Source organism: Mus pahari, chromosome 15 (genome assembly GCF_900095145.1).
Source record: "Mus pahari chromosome 15, PAHARI_EIJ_v1.1, whole genome shotgun sequence".
Lineage (NCBI taxonomy): Eukaryota > Metazoa > Chordata > Mammalia > Rodentia > Muridae > Mus > Mus pahari.
The window spans coordinates 16,454,192-16,471,761 of NC_034604.1; the positions used below are offsets into that span (position 1 = coordinate 16,454,192).

Below are 17,570 nucleotides of genomic sequence, written 5' to 3' on the forward strand. Positions count from 1 at the left end.
CCCACCCTCCAGCTCCTAAGAAGTAAACACAGGTCCCACACAAGGTACTGAGGTAAGAGAGAAAGATGAAAAAATTAAGAACACATAGCAGAGATGCCTCTCATCCCAGCTATTTTGCATTTCTTACTGGCTGACAGCCAAGAACCTGCAACCCACCCGAATGATAACATTACAATAGCTGCAAAGGCAGGGCTCAGCTCCCCAAGGACTCTGAAAACAGTAAATGTAGCTTCCTTGGGGCCAGAATGTTTGTGGGCTTGAGCTAGGCCACCCAAATAAACAACTGCACCTCAGAAGACCACCTTATAGATACTTTTTATAAAACAAAAAAAACAAAAACAAAATGATTCCTTAAGATAAATAAATAGGCAAACCGGCTCATCTCTTTTTAAGTTTTACTTAACTTGTACACCATTTAAACCTTATTGTAAATTACATCCTCTGACTAATGCAATGTGCAAAGCAACATGATCGTGTATCCAGCCACTTCAACACACTTCCAGGGACTCTTGCTCTTGAAAAGACCTCAAACACCCCTGTGTTTGGTATGTGATATTTCTTGTATGACTCTTTCTAAATATCTTTGCCTCACTCTGGCTGGTCCTAAGACTCTTTTCTACAGTGTAGTCAAGGATCCAGCTCACCTGAGAAGAAGTTTCTGTGGCACCTCCTTGTTCTAAGTCCTCAGTTACTGACTTGTCTGTGTGTGATGATAAAGATGGAGTCTAAGTCGTAGCCCGAGCTAGCCTTGAACTCCCATGAGTTGGTTGGTTGGGCTGTACAGTGTTGGTGACTGAACCTAGGACATTACACGTGTTAGACAAGGGTTCTACCATTGAACTCTATCTCTTTGTGCGATACCCCCCTCCATTAGTTTGTTTTTGTTTTAATTTAAAAACAGTCTTTCAAAGTTGGCCAAGCTGAGCTTTTAGTTGCCATCTTTCTGTATTGGTCTCCCAGAAAGTTGGGATTCAGACCCAAACCACCAGCTGCAGCTCTGGCCTTGAACTCTCAAATCTCCTGCCTCAGCTTCCTGTCCAGGCTTACAGACATGCACCATCATAACTGACTCCTGATACGTCTGTCTCTTATAAAACTGCGTGTGAGTGTGCACGCCTCACAGATCCCCCTACTGTGGTTACCTTAAGAAGGTGCTGGGAACCAAACTTGGGTTCACAGGAAGAGTGATAATATTACTGCTAACCTATCTTCTAGTCCCCTACCACCAACAGTTGTTAAGGAAGAATTTGTATGGACAAGCCAGCATATTTATTCCGAGTACCTGCCATGTATCAGGCCCCTGATTATACAAAACTGAAAAGCTAAAGATTTCCAAGATGTTCTTGGTCTAACAAGCACCGACTCTGCAACAGAACACTCCCAGGTCTATCGCTGCAATGAGAAGGAATCGCTCTTAATCTAGTTGAATCCTGAACCAAGTGCTCACTAACATCCCTCACTAGTGTCCCTCAAAGACATGCTGTCCCCCTGACCTCAGTGAAAGCCAGGAACATACATAGAATCACATGTCATCTTCTAGCAGTTTACTAACCTGACACCTGCTAAAGTCCAAAATAGGTTAAAAAAAAAAAAAATCTGTCTAGAATGCCCTCCAGTCAAGTCTTTCTTTTAACTTCCTCATCTCATAAGGTTAAACCAATTGGCCGTGTTGTTCCCGAGTCTTCAGAGCATCTCGAAGCTACAGCTGCACACGGGAATCACTTGGTCCCTCTCCAGGTGTCCCCTCCCCTTCCTCCTCTAGTCTGTATGCTCAAGTCTAGACATGGTCTCCCATCACATCCCACCTCATCTGACGAAGCAGGCCTGGCAGAGGCTGCACACAGTGTTCACACAGTCCTGCATGCACACTACAGAGCCATATTTGTAGCTGTAAATGCCTATGCTTGCCAGAGTGAACCAAGAGGAAAATCTATCTTCCAAAGCCAGCCTGTTCTACTGACAAATTTATAAACAAATACCCACCCTCCTTTCAAGAGGCAAGATATGCAAAGTAGCTGATCTTAAAGAGGTCAGATTTATGTATGTAAAACAGAATGAGGCCTACAAACTTAAGAGAGGGAGGCAAGTCAAATGTAAGAGAAGCCCTTGACATCAGACATAAACTACAGAGAATTGGTCACAAAGCACCAAGAAAATTTAGCACTCATCAAATCACACAAATAGTGGCTGGAAAGATGGCTCAGCAGTTAAGGGCAAGCACTGACTGCTCTTACAGAGGTCTGGAGTTCAATTCCCAGCAACCACATGGTAGCTCACAACCATCTGTAATGGGATCTGATGCCCTTTTCTGGTATATCTGAAGACAATGACAGTGTACTCATATCATTAAATAAATAGATAGATAGATAGGTAGATAGATAGATAGATAGATAGATAGATAGATAGATAGATAGATAGATGGATAAATAAGTCACACAAATATATCAGATGCATTTTAAAGTAAGCACCTTACTAAAATACCAGCTAGTGATCAGGCTACATCATAAGCAGCTTACCTAAGCAATAGAACTTTGTGCTCTTGCATTGTTAAGACAACAGCTTAACTTTTCTTCAGCCTGCTCAGCTCAATAGCCGTAATTATCATCATAAGGTTTCCCAGCATCCTTGGCTGTTTAATTTCCATCTCCAATGCATATACATGTTCCACTAAATCAGGCGTCAGGCCTTATGGGCTGCTGCTGGCTGAAGGATGCCTGACCCCCTAGGCACCGTGTCTTCATCTTCACTTTGGTTGCTTTTGCTTTCCTCGTTTGCAACCCACCCAGTCTGTTATCAGCTTCCCTATGTAGCCATTGCTCTTTGCTCTGTAAACCTAACACCTTGCTCTGAAGGGCAGATGACCCAGTGACAGGAAGCCTGCCAGCGGCAGCACCATCATTCCAGGTGTGGGTCTTCTGGTCCCTAAGGAAAGCCACTTCCACTTTTTGTATACAGCTGGCCCCTACAAGTCTCGGTGCTTTACAAAAGCACTTTACAGTCATCTGTAAGGAGCCAGGTGTATATGAGGCTCTGCCGGTTACCTGGAGGTCAAAGGGGAAGGGTGGAACCTGAGCCAAGGCAAGCCACAGTGTCAATCTTAAAGCCACACCCACAGGCCCAAGGACTGCTGTTGTGAATGAGAATACTGCACCACTATTGACCCAAGACTCCAACCTCCTGAATGTGCCTCCTGGCTTGAAGCTGGACCTCGTGGGTCTGGGGTCTGTTGGGTTCTCAGTGACCAAAGACAGGAGATGGCAAGGTGGATTATAACGTATCTCTAGGCAGAATTCGAGGCTTTGTTTTCTTTTTCTATTAAATGCAAGCCTCAGAATTGCACGCATTCAATCCATGTGAATTACTTGAGCTTTTATATCCTTCTTACGACTCAAGTATAAGACTTCTAATCTGTAGGCAGAGGGCTCTTTCCCTATAAATCAACACTTTGAAATGATTTCATCACTTACACAGAGGCTGGGGGTGGGGATCAGGGCTCTATCAGTTTTAAGTAGAAAAAGTCGAATTCCTGATTCTTTGCTTGACTGCGTTGCCCCCAGGGATTTAAATATACACTGTCCAGACCTCTGGTGACAGTGTGAAAGACTCCCAGGAATATTCCTCTCCTGAGAAGGATGCTGGCTCCCCCAGCCTCCAGCTGCTCAGTCTAGCTCTGTGGTGAATATGACTCACCCTGGCATGGTTCACCTACTGCCCTCTCTGAAGCTAACACCAGCGCTCCTTCAAATGCCTTACATAGACTTCTTGAATTTCCATAACTTCAAAGTGTTTTCTTACTCAGCTATTTTTGAAATGACAAAACCAGAGCTTTCTAAGCATAAAACAGTGGTTTTCAGTTATAAATCCCAACACTAAGTGCAGTGCCTTCGGCATAGATAGGTAGATGTGTAGATAGGTGGGTGGATAGATAGATGAATAGATAGATGGGTGAATGGATAGATGGATGGATGAGTAGATGGGCGGGGGTAGATGGATGGATAAATGTGTGGATAAGTGAGTAGGTGGGTGGATGTGTGTGGATGGATGTGTGGGTGGATGGATGTGTGGGTGGATGGATGGATGCATGCACAGATGTGTGTGTTCATGGATGGATGTACATATGTATGGTGGCAGTAAAGCTGTTGCCCTCCACTTTCTTTCTTACTTGCATTTTGAATTCTGATTCTACCACGTGTAAATGAACAATCTAATACATCCAATAACTCCCCAGGCCCTTGTCTCTTAATTTAAACAGTACACAGTTCTTAGCACTCACTCACCCCCACCCCCAACACACACCCACTTGTTGTTTTCCTTGATTTGTTCTGAACAAGTTACAAACAATAAACAACTGAGTCTCCAATCAATTTCACTGCTTCTGTTCCCAACTCTGCCTTGTAATCCACCCTGTGAACCCTGGGAATTCCTAGCAGAACTCACATCTTTCATTAGACGCTCCCAAATTGCCTTCCCCATCCCCAACAATAAAAACATCTAGCAGTCCCCTTACAAGACATGACCTGCCTCCACCACCATTTACTGCTTTTCTTGCTTCTGAGACACTCACTCATCCTTTCCTTTTGGCTTTAACACAGTACAATCTGTGCATTAAACGCAATGCTTCTTTCTTGTCCCCAAAAGCCACTATGCAAATGAATCCAAGAAAATACATCATCTGTTTCTGCCTTTTCAAATGTGTTTCCCAGAGACAGTCACATGCCAAGAACTCCCCATGCACCGCATCTCAATGCTCTGTATAAATTATCACCACTACTAGCTCCTAGTCTTACAGAAACCCTTTTCCTACTTCCCAAGTATCCAAAAACGGTAGGTCGCATTACCAAGTCCGTAACCCCAAAGCCAAGCACAAAGGTGTCTGCCCACTTCTACCTGCCTTCTCCAAACTGTCTGCTTCCTTGGGCCACACATTCAACGCCTTACAGTTTCTGCCATTAGCCACACCAGCTCCATTCCGTGACAGGTGCCTCCTGCCTTGCTCATCCTGGGAAATGGCCCTGTGATGCAGACATCCACTGTACCATCAACATAGCTCCTCTCTTCTCACCCAACTCTTCCCTTCCTGGAAGTTCATTCCATGGCATCTTGGTGGTAGTATCTTCTTTGTTCTGTTTTAGTATCACCTCCATATCCAGCCTCATAAAAAAGGTTTGCTAGCTTAGGGGGTGCTCTTGTTTAAAATGTGAGTTTTGGGTCTACAAAACCCAACACCTCTGTGTCAATAGAGGCCCACGAGGCACGTCTGTGGCGGCCAACTCTCCTGTGTGTATTTTCGGCTGCTGAGTCTGACTTCTCAAAGGAAGAATGTAGAATTCAACCCTCTGTCTCAAGCAGGAAAGGATAGTCACATGACCACAAAAGACCCAAAAACAATAAACAGTATAAAGACAGGGCATTCTGCAAAGTAGCTTACAGTAAACGTGGTGGCTTGGGGCCACCAAGCAATGGCAATTCCACCTCCAGACCTGAGTATGACTGTAAAGGGAATTGCAAGCTCTGCCAAGAGGCAACCAAGAGGTTCTTCACAGCACGGGCTGGCCTTGCTTGTGCTACTCAATCTCTCAACCTAACTGTCCATCCAGGTTTCCCAGAGTCTATCTATCTTCTTAAGCCATATTCAGTGTGGTTTGCAACAAAGAATGCAAACTTTTGCTTGGAGGTCTGAGGGTTTGGGCTGTTGGAGGCCTTGGATAAAGACCCCAGCTGATTCCAGTACCTGGCATCCTGAGCCACATTCAGGAAAACACAGCCGGATGGCCTTCGTCCTAGCACAGTGCCCAGCCACACCCTCTCCGACACCTGTCTCTACTCCCTTTCTGAACCTGCCAAGCTGGACGCAAATCTGACCTTGAAGCAAAGGCTGTGCCTGCATTTGCTGGCTAACACAAAGCACTGAAGAAAAGCACAGTGTAATCCTGCCATGATGTGTCAGTCCCTCATCTACTGCCTCCAACAGATCCGGCCAAGAGTCAGGTTGCGAGTGCCCTGGCAGGCTTCCCTGGTTATCTGGTGAGTCACCCTTCCGTGCGTGATTAGCTGATTCCTTTTTCTACTCTGTTCCTCCCTTTCAAGGCACTTGGTCCTACTTTGCTGGTTTTCTTTGTGTTCCCCCTGCCCTACCCCTCTTCTCCCTCCTTCCCTCCTTCTCCCTTTCTACATCCCTCCCTTCTTACCCCCTCTTTCTCTTCCTACTTCTCTACCCCTCTGTCTCACACATATACAGACCTCTTAGTTGTATCAAAAACCATGGAAGCAAGGCCTTAACTTTTGGGACTCATCCCCACAGGGACAGTCCACCATGTGGCCTGGGGGACAGCCAGTTCATCCACCTAAGAACATCCCAGTGTCCCTTCCCCTTTTCTACAGACTCCCAGTCGCTACACACATCTTCCATAGCAGTGAGACCACAGTTCCTCATTCCTCCTGGCACTCCGTCCTGACTTCCATATCCTTTTCTCTCAGTCAGCTCTCTCCTATCACCTCATGGTCTTTCACAGCCCATCCTCAGCCTTCTTTCACTTCCTCTTATTTCCAGCTCTGTTCCTCTCACAAAATGCAAACCCCAAGCTAAGTTTCCTGAACTTCCAATAAAACTTGTGCAACTAAACTCATAAGTATCCCCCATTCTCTATTTGGGATGTTTCTCTGAGTTGTTTGCTCAGTAAAGGGTCACCAAGTCAGACATCCTTCCGGCAGATGTGACATCTGGCCAAGGGTGTTTTCCTTATCAGTGACCATGACTCTAGCCTCTCCCAAATCTCTTTGGAATTCCTAAGTGAACACCCGTTGTGAAGAACACACCTAGTCCATCATTCATCTGCCCACCTTGAATGGCCTCATTCCCCCATAGCAGCGCTCCCAACTCCCCCCACCCCTATTCTATTTGAAAGATGTGTTCTGATTGAAAGAAACCTGAAGAGACCTGATCAACCCTTTTCCATCTGAGGACCAGGCCTGGTTCCCTCCAAAACCATCTCACTGATGCCTGAGGATTACACAGACCCTTCTACTCTGGGCTCACCTTCAGTGTGACCCACTTACAGCCCCTCCAGCTGGAGCTGCCCTCCCCACTACAGAGCATGTAAGCTCCCTGTCAGCCCCATGGTGGTTTCTCTTGTAGCCTTGTGCTGGATTGTCTTGCAGACCTAGCTTCAACGTTCCCTCAGTAACTATCCCTTCTGCCTCATGCCTCCCCGTGAAAGCAGAATAGTGAGGCACTGCCTGCTGCTGGCCTGTTTTACAGGAATACACTGAGAGCCCCTATGTACACCCAGGCCTGCAGCCCAGCCACTGACTGACTGCTCTCATTCACACTCAAAGGCTCCTGTACTGGCTAGCTTTGTGTCAACTTGACACAGCTGGAGTTATCACGGAGAAAGGAGCTTTAGTTGGGGAAATGCCCCCATGAGATCCAGCTGTGGGGCATTTTCTCAATTAGTGATCAAGGGGGAGAGGCCCCTTGTGGGTGGGACCATCTCTGGGCTGGTAGTCTTGGATTCTATAAGAAAGCAGGCTGAGCAAGCCAGAGGAAGCAAGCCAGTAAAGAACATCCCTCCATGGCCTCTGTATCAGCTCCTGCTTTCTGACCTGCTTGAGTTCCAGTCCTGCATCCTTTGGTGATCAACAGCAGTATGGAAGTGTAAGCCGAATAAACCCTTTCCTCCCCAACTGCTTCTTGGTCATGATGTTTGTGCAGGAATAGAAACCCTGACTAAGACAGCTCCCGCTTCTCTTTACAGCTGACATCCACAAACCATGACAGTTTGCTACGGTTGGCATTATGTGAGCTCTTCTAAAGTTTATTTGCTTTTCCCTCCTTACTGAATTTCAATTCACTTATTAAATTCACCTTAGAAAGTTCCTGCATTCATAAGGTTTGTAACTATGGGAACTATCAAGGCAAGGACAGGGTAAGAAAGTCACTTCAACTGTATTCTATTTGGATGACAAGGAGACAATCAAGTGGAAAGTCTGTCTTCCTTGTTATGTGCATACACAAGTAGCATTTCCCTTTTCTACCTCACTCAGAAAAATCAAAATCAAAACACCCATGCTAAGCACGTGTTTATCCCCTAGGTGAGGACAGGTTGCTATTTTGCTTGGTTATCACATAGATTCAACAAATTTGAGCATAGATTTTTCCCCTCTGGAGAGTCTATAAATAGTAATAGCAATGAAATAGTCACTCACCCTCTTCAAACAAGTAATAGCTAGAGAGAGAACTCGGCGGTTAAGAGCACTGTCTGCTCTTCCAGAGGTCCTGAGTTCAAATCCCAGCAACCACATGGTGGCTCACAACCATCTGTAATGGCATCCGATGCCCTCTTCTGGCATGCAGGTGTATATGCAGATAGAGCACGCATGTATAAAATAAATAAATAAATAAATTTTTAAAAAGATTCTATAGTATGATTGGCCACTATTGAATACCAAACACTATCAAAATGCAAACTCAACATTATGGAAATCTGGGGCTGGCTATCCTACAGCTACACTAAAGAAGAATCCAGAAAAGCTTACACTCCTATGATCAAGCACACAATATTAGTTCACATCACATCTGGCAGACACAGGTAGCTTCAATATCGCCATCATTGAATGTGTTGCATCCAACCACAGCTTGGAAAGGTATTCTATCCAATTACTTTGAACGCTGTAAGAGTTTACGTTCAGACATCACATAATGCTGCTCTCTGTGGTCAGAGGAAAGATTGTTTTAAGTGCACAGCTAGGTCTGAAGCTTCAGGATAGCATATACTTCTCATCCCCTGGATCACTGGAAAGTCTGGATCTATCAAACAAGTAGGAGAAGGAAGGAAGGAAGGAATCCAAGTCTGGGCCTTCACACTCCATACTGCCCTTCGCTTCATTCGCAACGAAGGCGGTACCGCAATCCTGGGTGTTACCGATGGGTGTAGAGATGCCCTGGACAGTCGTATCATCTCATCAGCAAAGGGCTTGAGCGCTCTCTCTCTCCCTCCCTCCCCCTCCTCCCACCCTCTCCAGGAGCCTCACTATGTTGGTTATACTCAAAATCACCTTCTGAAATATCACCTGTCCATAGTCACATTTTCTGGCTGGCTGGCTGCCCTGGCTCCCTGGACATGAGACTGGTGTTCAATCTGAGGCTAGGAACCGTGAAGAAACCTGCTGTGTGTCAACGCAGGGCTCACCTGTTCTCTGAACCAATACAGGACTCTAAGTGCGTGGGGGGAGGGGGCAGAAAACAGGAGCAGCAGCTCTAAGACCCCAGTGGAGAGGCAGCCAGGAAGTCCACAGCAGCCAAGCCACACTCTCAACAAGGAACTGTAGAACTGTAGGAGAGGGGTGATAGCAGAAGGACCCACGATGCCTGGCAGGCAAATACTTCCAAACTGTTTAATTAGGATCCATAAACCACTAATGAAGAAAATAGTCACTAAACCAAGGACAAAGACTTCCTACAACTATAATTCCCTGAATATGCAAATGATGAAGATAAAATTACTGTAATCAATACTCCAATGAAACATTTCCCAGTGGCTTCAGTATTACACAGACAAAAACACTTATTTTGGAAAAACAAAGCTGTCATGACAAATGACAAATGAGGCCATGGAAGTCACTTCGTGTCCTTGTTTTGTAGTGGGACACACAGAGCCTGCACAATCAGAACACTTGCTCATTCCTTTGTTTTTCTAATTCCCGGGTACAGTTTAGATCAATAAAACCAGAACCTTCCAGGCTGTGCCCTAACAGGATAAAGACTCCCTTGGCAGTTATACTGTATAGCCTGGTCCAGAAGATCTCAAGTGTGGCGCAAGCATCATGGCGTCATTGGCAGGGCCCTGGAACCTTAAGAAGGAACTTCCCAGTGCCACTTCACCCCTACTGAAAGAGAAACTCAGAGTGCATAGGGGCCATGTGAGTGACAGGACCTTCCCGCCACTCTGATGTACTCTCCATGGAGAAAACCATGCCCTAATGCCATGTGACAAAGTCAGTCTCCCTAGCCAGGCAGTGACTTTAGTCCCAGCACCTGGGAGGCAGAGGCAGGTGGATTTCTGAGTTCGAGGCCAGCCTGGTCTACAGAGTGAGTTCCAGGACAGCCAGGGCTACACAGAGAAACCCTGTCTCAAAAAACCAAAAAAAAAAAAAAAAGTCAATCTCCCTTTGTATTACACAGTTACAACATTCATCAACAATTAACTAAAAAAAACAACCCACAACTGTGGTGGGCAGACAGCAATTTCCTCGATACAAACATCAGAGGCACACTTAGATGCTAAGAACAATAGAAAAAACAGGGTAACCGCTTAATCAAAAAGATTTACTTAAATATTTAAGTACATAAAATCAAGATAGAAACTAACATGTTTAAAGTATTCCTGAAGCTGTGGAGTGGGGGTCCAAGGGCAGGACAAAAGGAGCAGTTCCTGACGGCTGGGGTACAGAGTTTATCTTCACATGTAGGAGAAAAATAGACACTTGAAAAAAATATATTTAAGTTACAGTACCTAGGTCAGTACTATACTTTGCGCGAAAAGCATAAGAACAAAATTTTAAAATTAACAGGAAAAAATGTATTTGTGTAGTATCAAGGTAAGAAAGCTTTCTTTAAGCCGGGCGTGGTGGCGCATACCTTTAATCCCAGCACTTGGGAGGCAGAGGCAGGTGGATTTCTGAGTTCGAGGCCAGCCTGGTCTACAAAGTGAGTTCCAGAACAGCCACGGCTATACAGAGAAACCCTGTCTCGAAAAACCAAAAAAAAAAAAAAAAAAAAAAAAAGAAAGCTTTCTTTAAAAAAGCAAGTCTTATGATTGATAGATTTAAAAAACATGATTTGATCTTCGTAAAAGACTTTGTAAGAAGGATTGGAAAGCAAGCCCAGGACTGTGAAAAGACACTCAGAACACACACAACTGGCACCTGTCGGTCCATTAGTATCAACACCTGCCGCAGATAAACACACACCCAACCAAGGGCAGAGCCCTGAGAACTGCAGAGAGCTAAAGCCAATGGGTCACTGGTTTTACTGTTTGTTTAAAAGAGAGGAGGCAGCTCACAGGTGAATGCTTCCCGCTCTGCCAGAGGACTGGAGTTTGGTTGCCAACACCCACATCTGGGAAACTCCCAACCACCTCCACCACAAGCTCCAAGGAAGCGAACACCATCTTCCAACCCCCACGAACACACGCACTGACGTGTACATAAAGCCCTCCGTGAAACGCAGTTAAAAAAAATAATGTTTTAGAAAGACCACAAAGTCCGTCAACATCCAAGTGATATAAATCAGCCCTGCTTACTACAAGAACTTGAGAGAACCTAGAAACTAACCCCATGTTATCAACTCCCAAGTCCACACACACTCACACACACACACACACACACACGCGCGCACACACACGCGCACACACACGCGCACACACACACACACACGCACACACACGCGCACACACACACACACACACTCACACACACGCGCACACATACACACACACACACGCACGCACGCGCACGCACACACACGCACGCACGCACGCACGCGCACGCGCACACACACGCACGCACGCGCACACACACACGCACACACGTGCACACACACACGCACACACACACACACACGCACACACGTGCACACACACACGCACACACACGCACGCACGCACGCACGGAACAGGAAGGGCTGGGGTACCCTGCTCTCTAGATAAGGAAGATAAGAGGACTTGCTTTTCTTTTTCAGTTAGAGTGGAAACCACCTAGCTGCCCATCAGGTGAGAACTGGAAAATAAACGCAGCGGGTGTATGTAAAGACATTTTCCACAGTAGTTCAGAGACCATGAGTAACACTTAAAACACCAGCTAAAAAAAACCCAGATCACAGGGTGACAAGTCACTTCTACAACCATCTAATTGGGAGTGGGGGGCTTCTTTATCTCATTTTTTAATTGAAAATAGATTTTTCTTCACAGAATATATGCTGGTCATGGTTACCCTCCCCATCTCCATTCAGACCCTCCCCCACTCACCCAAATCCACTCCCTTTCTCACTCTCTCTCATTAAACAAATAGGAATCAAATTTAAAAACCAAAATAAAAATAAATAAATAACAACCAGAACAAAACACACACATTTGCATACAGAAATTCCACGAAAAAAAGAAACTCTACAAAATCAAAAACCATAATATTGAAAAGAAAAAAACTACATGATTAAAAAAGAAGAAAAAGCCCAGACAAATCATTATAAAATAAAATGAAAATGAAAAATGTCCCAAAATACTATTAAGTTCAGTTTTGTATTGGCCACTACTGCTGGACATGGGACCTGCCCTTAAGAGTGGTTTGTGTACCTTTTGACACTCCACTGGAGAAAGCTGATTTTTCCTTTGTAAGTGATTGTCAATTGGAGATAGTTTCTTGGGTAGGAATATTCCTAAAGCTTTTGAAACTATGTATTTGCTCTCTCCGTTTATTTATGCAAAACCAAGTTTATAAGAAAAAAAATCTATATGTACAGACATCAGACAGAAACTAGGTCATTTCTAAGGGAGGGATGGGGAACTAACATTTGAGAGAGGAAGAGAGACTTTATTTATTTATAATGTTCTAATAACCCCAGAAAGAAAACACATTAGTTATTGTTTTAAAATCTGCTTTAAGAGAATTTAAAAGTTAAGTCAAGGTATTTATTTTCAAATCTGAATGGGAGAAATACAGGTATTCTCATTTTTTTTTCTTTTGTATTTTTCTTTAGTTTCTCAATCATCCATCTTCAAAAACAGTGCTCACTACCCTTCCACAATTTAAAATTAAAAAAAAAAAAAATGAAGGCCATGCAGTATATTAAGAATGTTAGTGGGGCTGGTGAGATGGCTCAGTGGGTAAGAGCACCCGACTGCTCTTCCGAAGGTCCGGAGTTCAAATCCCAGCAACCACATGGTGGCTTACAACCATCTGTAACAAGATCTGACGCCCTCTTCTGGAGTGTCTGAAGACAGCTACAGTGTACTTACATATAATAAATAAATAAATCTTTTTAAAAAAAAAAAAAAAAGAATGTTAGCACCCACAATAATAAGCCATCTGATAACACTCTCGAACCACGTCATTTGCAATCTTTTATAATGATGACGGAACAGTTGAGCTGTAAGAAATGCGGTCACACTTACGCATGTAAGGCAGCTTCTCTGGACAGGGGAGGTGCGGTAAATACGTGAAGTTCTGCGGAAGATACGTTGTTGTTTGAACAAGATAGTCACTTGTATTATTGCCTTCAGGATAATCTTGGAAAAAGAGAGAGAAGAAGACATTTACAACCCAACATTGCCTTTTTCTTTGCCTCTAGCGTGAAGTACGTCACAGTACGGAGTGGGCTGCAGTATGCACAGCAGCAGCTATTTACAAGCAAAGACCTGGAAAGGATATGAATAAAGCATACCACAGCTAGGCCAGACACTCTGCAGGACTTCCCGAGAGAGGATAAGAAACTGCAGGCCCTCACCCTTACACACAGACACAACAGTGCCTTTTGCAGCCAGATGCCACTTACCCCAATGGCCGGGCCCAACCTGAAGAAACAAGGACCCCTTCAACCTTCCAACCGCCACACCATCTGCGCATTGCGACTTGAGCACAGAGCAGCAGAGTACAGGGACTGATTCCTTGCCACCTCACCCAGGGAAATCCAAGGTTTATCCGTTGAACTTACTTCCAGAACACACCCTTTATGTCAGTCACATTCTTAACCTCTGAGGAGCCTAGAACGGTGACATTAGGCCCTCCTTTGGGTCATCAGGTCCCTGCACACTCAGAGCGAAGGTATAGAGTACCAGCAAAGCTCGCTCAGAGTGCAACAGTTTCCCATCCTGGTACCTGCTGCTGGCATTTTCAGATTTCAGTAAGATGAAGTTACTGAGAGGGCTGGAGGGTGGCCCCGTGGATAAAATGCTTGCTGAGCACGCATGAGAACCTGAGTTCAGAACCAAGCAACCGTGTAAACATCTACAAAACTGGCGCTGGGAGAGTAAGGTTCCAGAGGGCTGGCGGCCAGCTGGTCTAGCTAAAACAACCGGGTTCAGTAACAGAGTCTGTCTCAAAAACGGAAGGTGGAAGGCATAGAGGAGGATACCAATGTCAACATGTGGCCTCCAAATGTACACAAAAGAGTAAGGCTGTACACATATGCATAGCAGGTGCTTGCTCTCGCTCTCTCTCTCTCTCTCTCTCTCACACACACACACATACACACACACACACACACAGCAATCTCATGAAATTATTCAGTAGATCTAGTTGTGAGTGACAGAGTAGAAACTTAAGATGAGACAGTAACAAACATAGGATTTGTTTGAACATGGAATCCAGGATCGAAATTTGGTTTACTCTCTAGGGCATAGATGCAAAATGCAAATCTGAGGAACAGGATATGCCCATTTCCTGTTGTGTGGAGAAAGCTGGCCGAGAGTAGTTAATAAAGATAAGAAACAGAAACAACTGCCCAACTGCTGTGCCGGCAACATCCAACCATGGACACAGAAAATGTAACATACCCTTGCAGGCTCGGTAAAAGCTACACCCTGGGACTCATGGGAAAGCAGTGTCGTGGTGGTTAGAACATGTGTGAGAAGAGCCATTGCAGGTTAAGTGCCACCCTAGACCAGAAATTGTCACCATCAATGAAGTTGGTGGGGCTGAAGTCTGGGAAGCAGGTAGACATCTGATTAGAGTTATGCTCCACTTCCAGGGCCACTGACAAAAGGTCCCGCCAAGGCTCCGCCTAACAGATCAATGAGATGGGCAAAGGCTCTGGGTCCAAACCCAAAGAAGAGATAGAAGCCCAAAGAAAAAGGTTCAGTCCCAAAGGCCAACATGGAAGCTTGTCAGTGAGGCGTTAGCTGAACTGCCAGGAAACCGTAACATGATGGACAGATTGGCGAACGCTGTGGTTTATCTCACCAGGTTACGGGAAGCCCTTATGAGAGAGTTCCCGTGCTGCTCTCGGGAGCCCTGGAAAGCAGCTGGCAGGGAACTGCTCCAAGCCATGGGGTCAGGGAAGACAGAACAGTCAGCATTTAATGTCCCCAGGGGCAGAGCTCCTTCAAGGAGCTTTATTAAAATGTATCTGGATATATCAAATGCAGGTATGTTTAAAACCCTTGGAAGTCTGCTCTGCCAGTGGGGGGAATTGGTGTTCTAAACATGAACTAAGAGGCTGCACATGGCTGGAGGGGTGGCTCAGTATTTCAGAGCACATAGTGCTCTGGCAAAGGACCTCAGCAGTTCAGTTTCTAGCGCCCACACAGAGGAACTCAAAGCCACCTGTAACTCCAGCTCCTTTTCTCCTTTCCTCTTCTTCCCTTCCTCGGGCATCTCCCTCACATGCATATCTGCCCACTCGGAGACAGACACACAGACTCATAAGTCAAAAATAAAAATAACTATTTAAAAAAAAAAAAAGATTCTTGCTGGACAGTGGTGGCACATGCTTTTAAACTCAGCACTCTGGAGGCAGTTGGATCTCTGAGTTCAAGGCCAGCCTGGTCTACAGAGCAAGTTCCTGAACAGCCAGGGCTATACAGAGAAACCCTGTCTCAAAAAAAAAAAAAAAAAAAATTCTCCTTCTCCACTAAAAATACTTGATTATTACTACTGCTGTGGGTGTCAGCAGATCTTAGCCAAATTCTTAGATTTATACCTTGGTTGCTTATAATTACTTATAATTATTTAACCAAAAAATAAGCTTTCCTGCTTATTAAAATATAACTAAAGCTTCCTTTTTCATTTGACAGGAAAGGAATTCTTATTTCACATACATAGTCAAGAAAAATAGCCGGGCAGTGGTGGTGCATGCCTTTAATCCCAGAGCTCAAGCGGCAGAAGCAGGCACATCTCTGAGCTCCAGGCCAGCCTGGTTTATGCAGTGAATTCCAGGACAGCCAGAGTTACGAAGAGAGCCACTGCCTCAGAAAAACCTAGTGACAAAAAAAAAAAAAAAAAAAAAAAGAAAAAAGAAAAAGAAAAACCTAGTGACAACAACAACACTAAAAATAAAAGAAAACAAAAATAATTGAGAACCAGAAATGTAAGAGGGCGACAAATGAGCCAAGAAATCAGTGCCAGAGGGTACCTTACAGAAGCAGAGGACAGAGTGCCCACAGCCAAGGCTTCGGTCAACCCGGAAGAGAAGAAAGACAGCGGGGGGGGGGGGGGGTCTCTGTAAAGTCTGACAGCACAAAAACAGATTAAATGGAGAAGGGTGCAAAGGAAGGGAGAGGGTCCCAAAGCTTCAGAAAGGGGGAGAATCAAATAAATAGTGCAAACACACTAACTGCCATCAGAAGGTCTGCCTCATTCTCAACAGTAACAATAGAGGACAGATAATACCACAGGGGCACCTGGAACCGTTCATAAGCACAGCTCACAGTCTGTCTCCATAACCCGGGGAAACCCCAATGACAGACAGACAGCAGAAATGCTAAGTAAAAGCATGGGAGGTGGGAGGAGGTGGGGAGTGGGGGTGGGGTGGGGTGTGGACAAGTAACGCCACTAAAACACTTGGCTCTAGGAACACAGAAACACTATTTATATTCTGAACTGTGTGGATTTGAGCCTAAGCCCTGTCCTTACTCTAGTGTGGAGGGCACGAGAGCAAAGGGAGCTAGAAATGCACTTCTTCCACAGCAGGGGTAGCAGGAGACTAAGCTGGGCGGACAGCGCGTAGCCAGCTCATGTGCAGCGCATGCGCAGCATGCTGAAACCCTGGGCTCATCCAGGCCCGTAGGGAGGGCGGAAAAGATGTCAACATAAATACAGAATAAATTGTGAGGTTCCAGGTTGTTCTCTGAGTACTAGAACTGAAGGAGTGGATGCACAGTACCTACTTCTTTTTTTTTTTTAATCTTTTTTAAAATTTATTTATTATTATAATTAAGTACACTGTAGCTATCTTCAGACACATCAGAAGAGGGCGTCAGATCTCATTACGGGTAGTTGTGAGCAACCATGTGGTTGCTGGGAATTGAACTCCGGACCTTCGAAAGAGCAGTCAGTGCTCTTACCCTCTGAGCCATTTTGCCAGCCCCAGTACCTACTTCTTATCATAACACTCCTCTAACTTAAAATAAGAAATGATTACACCAAGTGAAAACTGAAAAAAGCATTTTATATAGCTTGCTTTTTGACAGTCCAGTTCTATGTCAATGATTGTTCTTAACCTTAGACACCTACTGCACACTGTGCATGCACAGCAGATGGTGGTGCTGCCCTGGGTCTGGTGCCTTTGTGTGCTCCCCAAATTCTTTTTTTGAAATAATGCTGAGACTAAAAACTACTAGGTTCTTGTAAAGCTCTCAAGTGCTATTTTTGTCTGTTTTTAGATTACTTGGTGGTAAGATCTTATTCTAGCTCAGGGTGGCCTGGAACTCAATTCATTTTGTAGCCCAGGCTAGCCTTGGACTTGCATTAACATTCCTGCCCCAGTTTCCCAAACACCGACACAGCCACGATGCCTGTTTTACGTGTGTGTGTGTGTGTGTGTGTGTGTGTGTGTGTGTGTGAGAGAGAGAGAGAGAGAG

At 45.0% G+C, this 17,570-nt stretch overlaps 1 protein-coding gene across 1 annotated transcript in view; it reads right to left on the reverse strand.

Annotated features, from left to right (window-relative positions):
- The window catches only part of B4galt6 (beta-1,4-galactosyltransferase 6), a 62,433-nt gene that overhangs the window by 23,002 nt on the left and 21,861 nt on the right, over positions 1-17,570 (reverse strand). Inside the window, exon 3 of the mRNA XM_021214626.2 lies at positions 13,167-13,280. Coding sequence (XP_021070285.1) covers positions 13,167-13,280 — 114 coding nt within the window. The remainder of the gene's footprint in view (positions 1-13,166; positions 13,281-17,570) is intronic.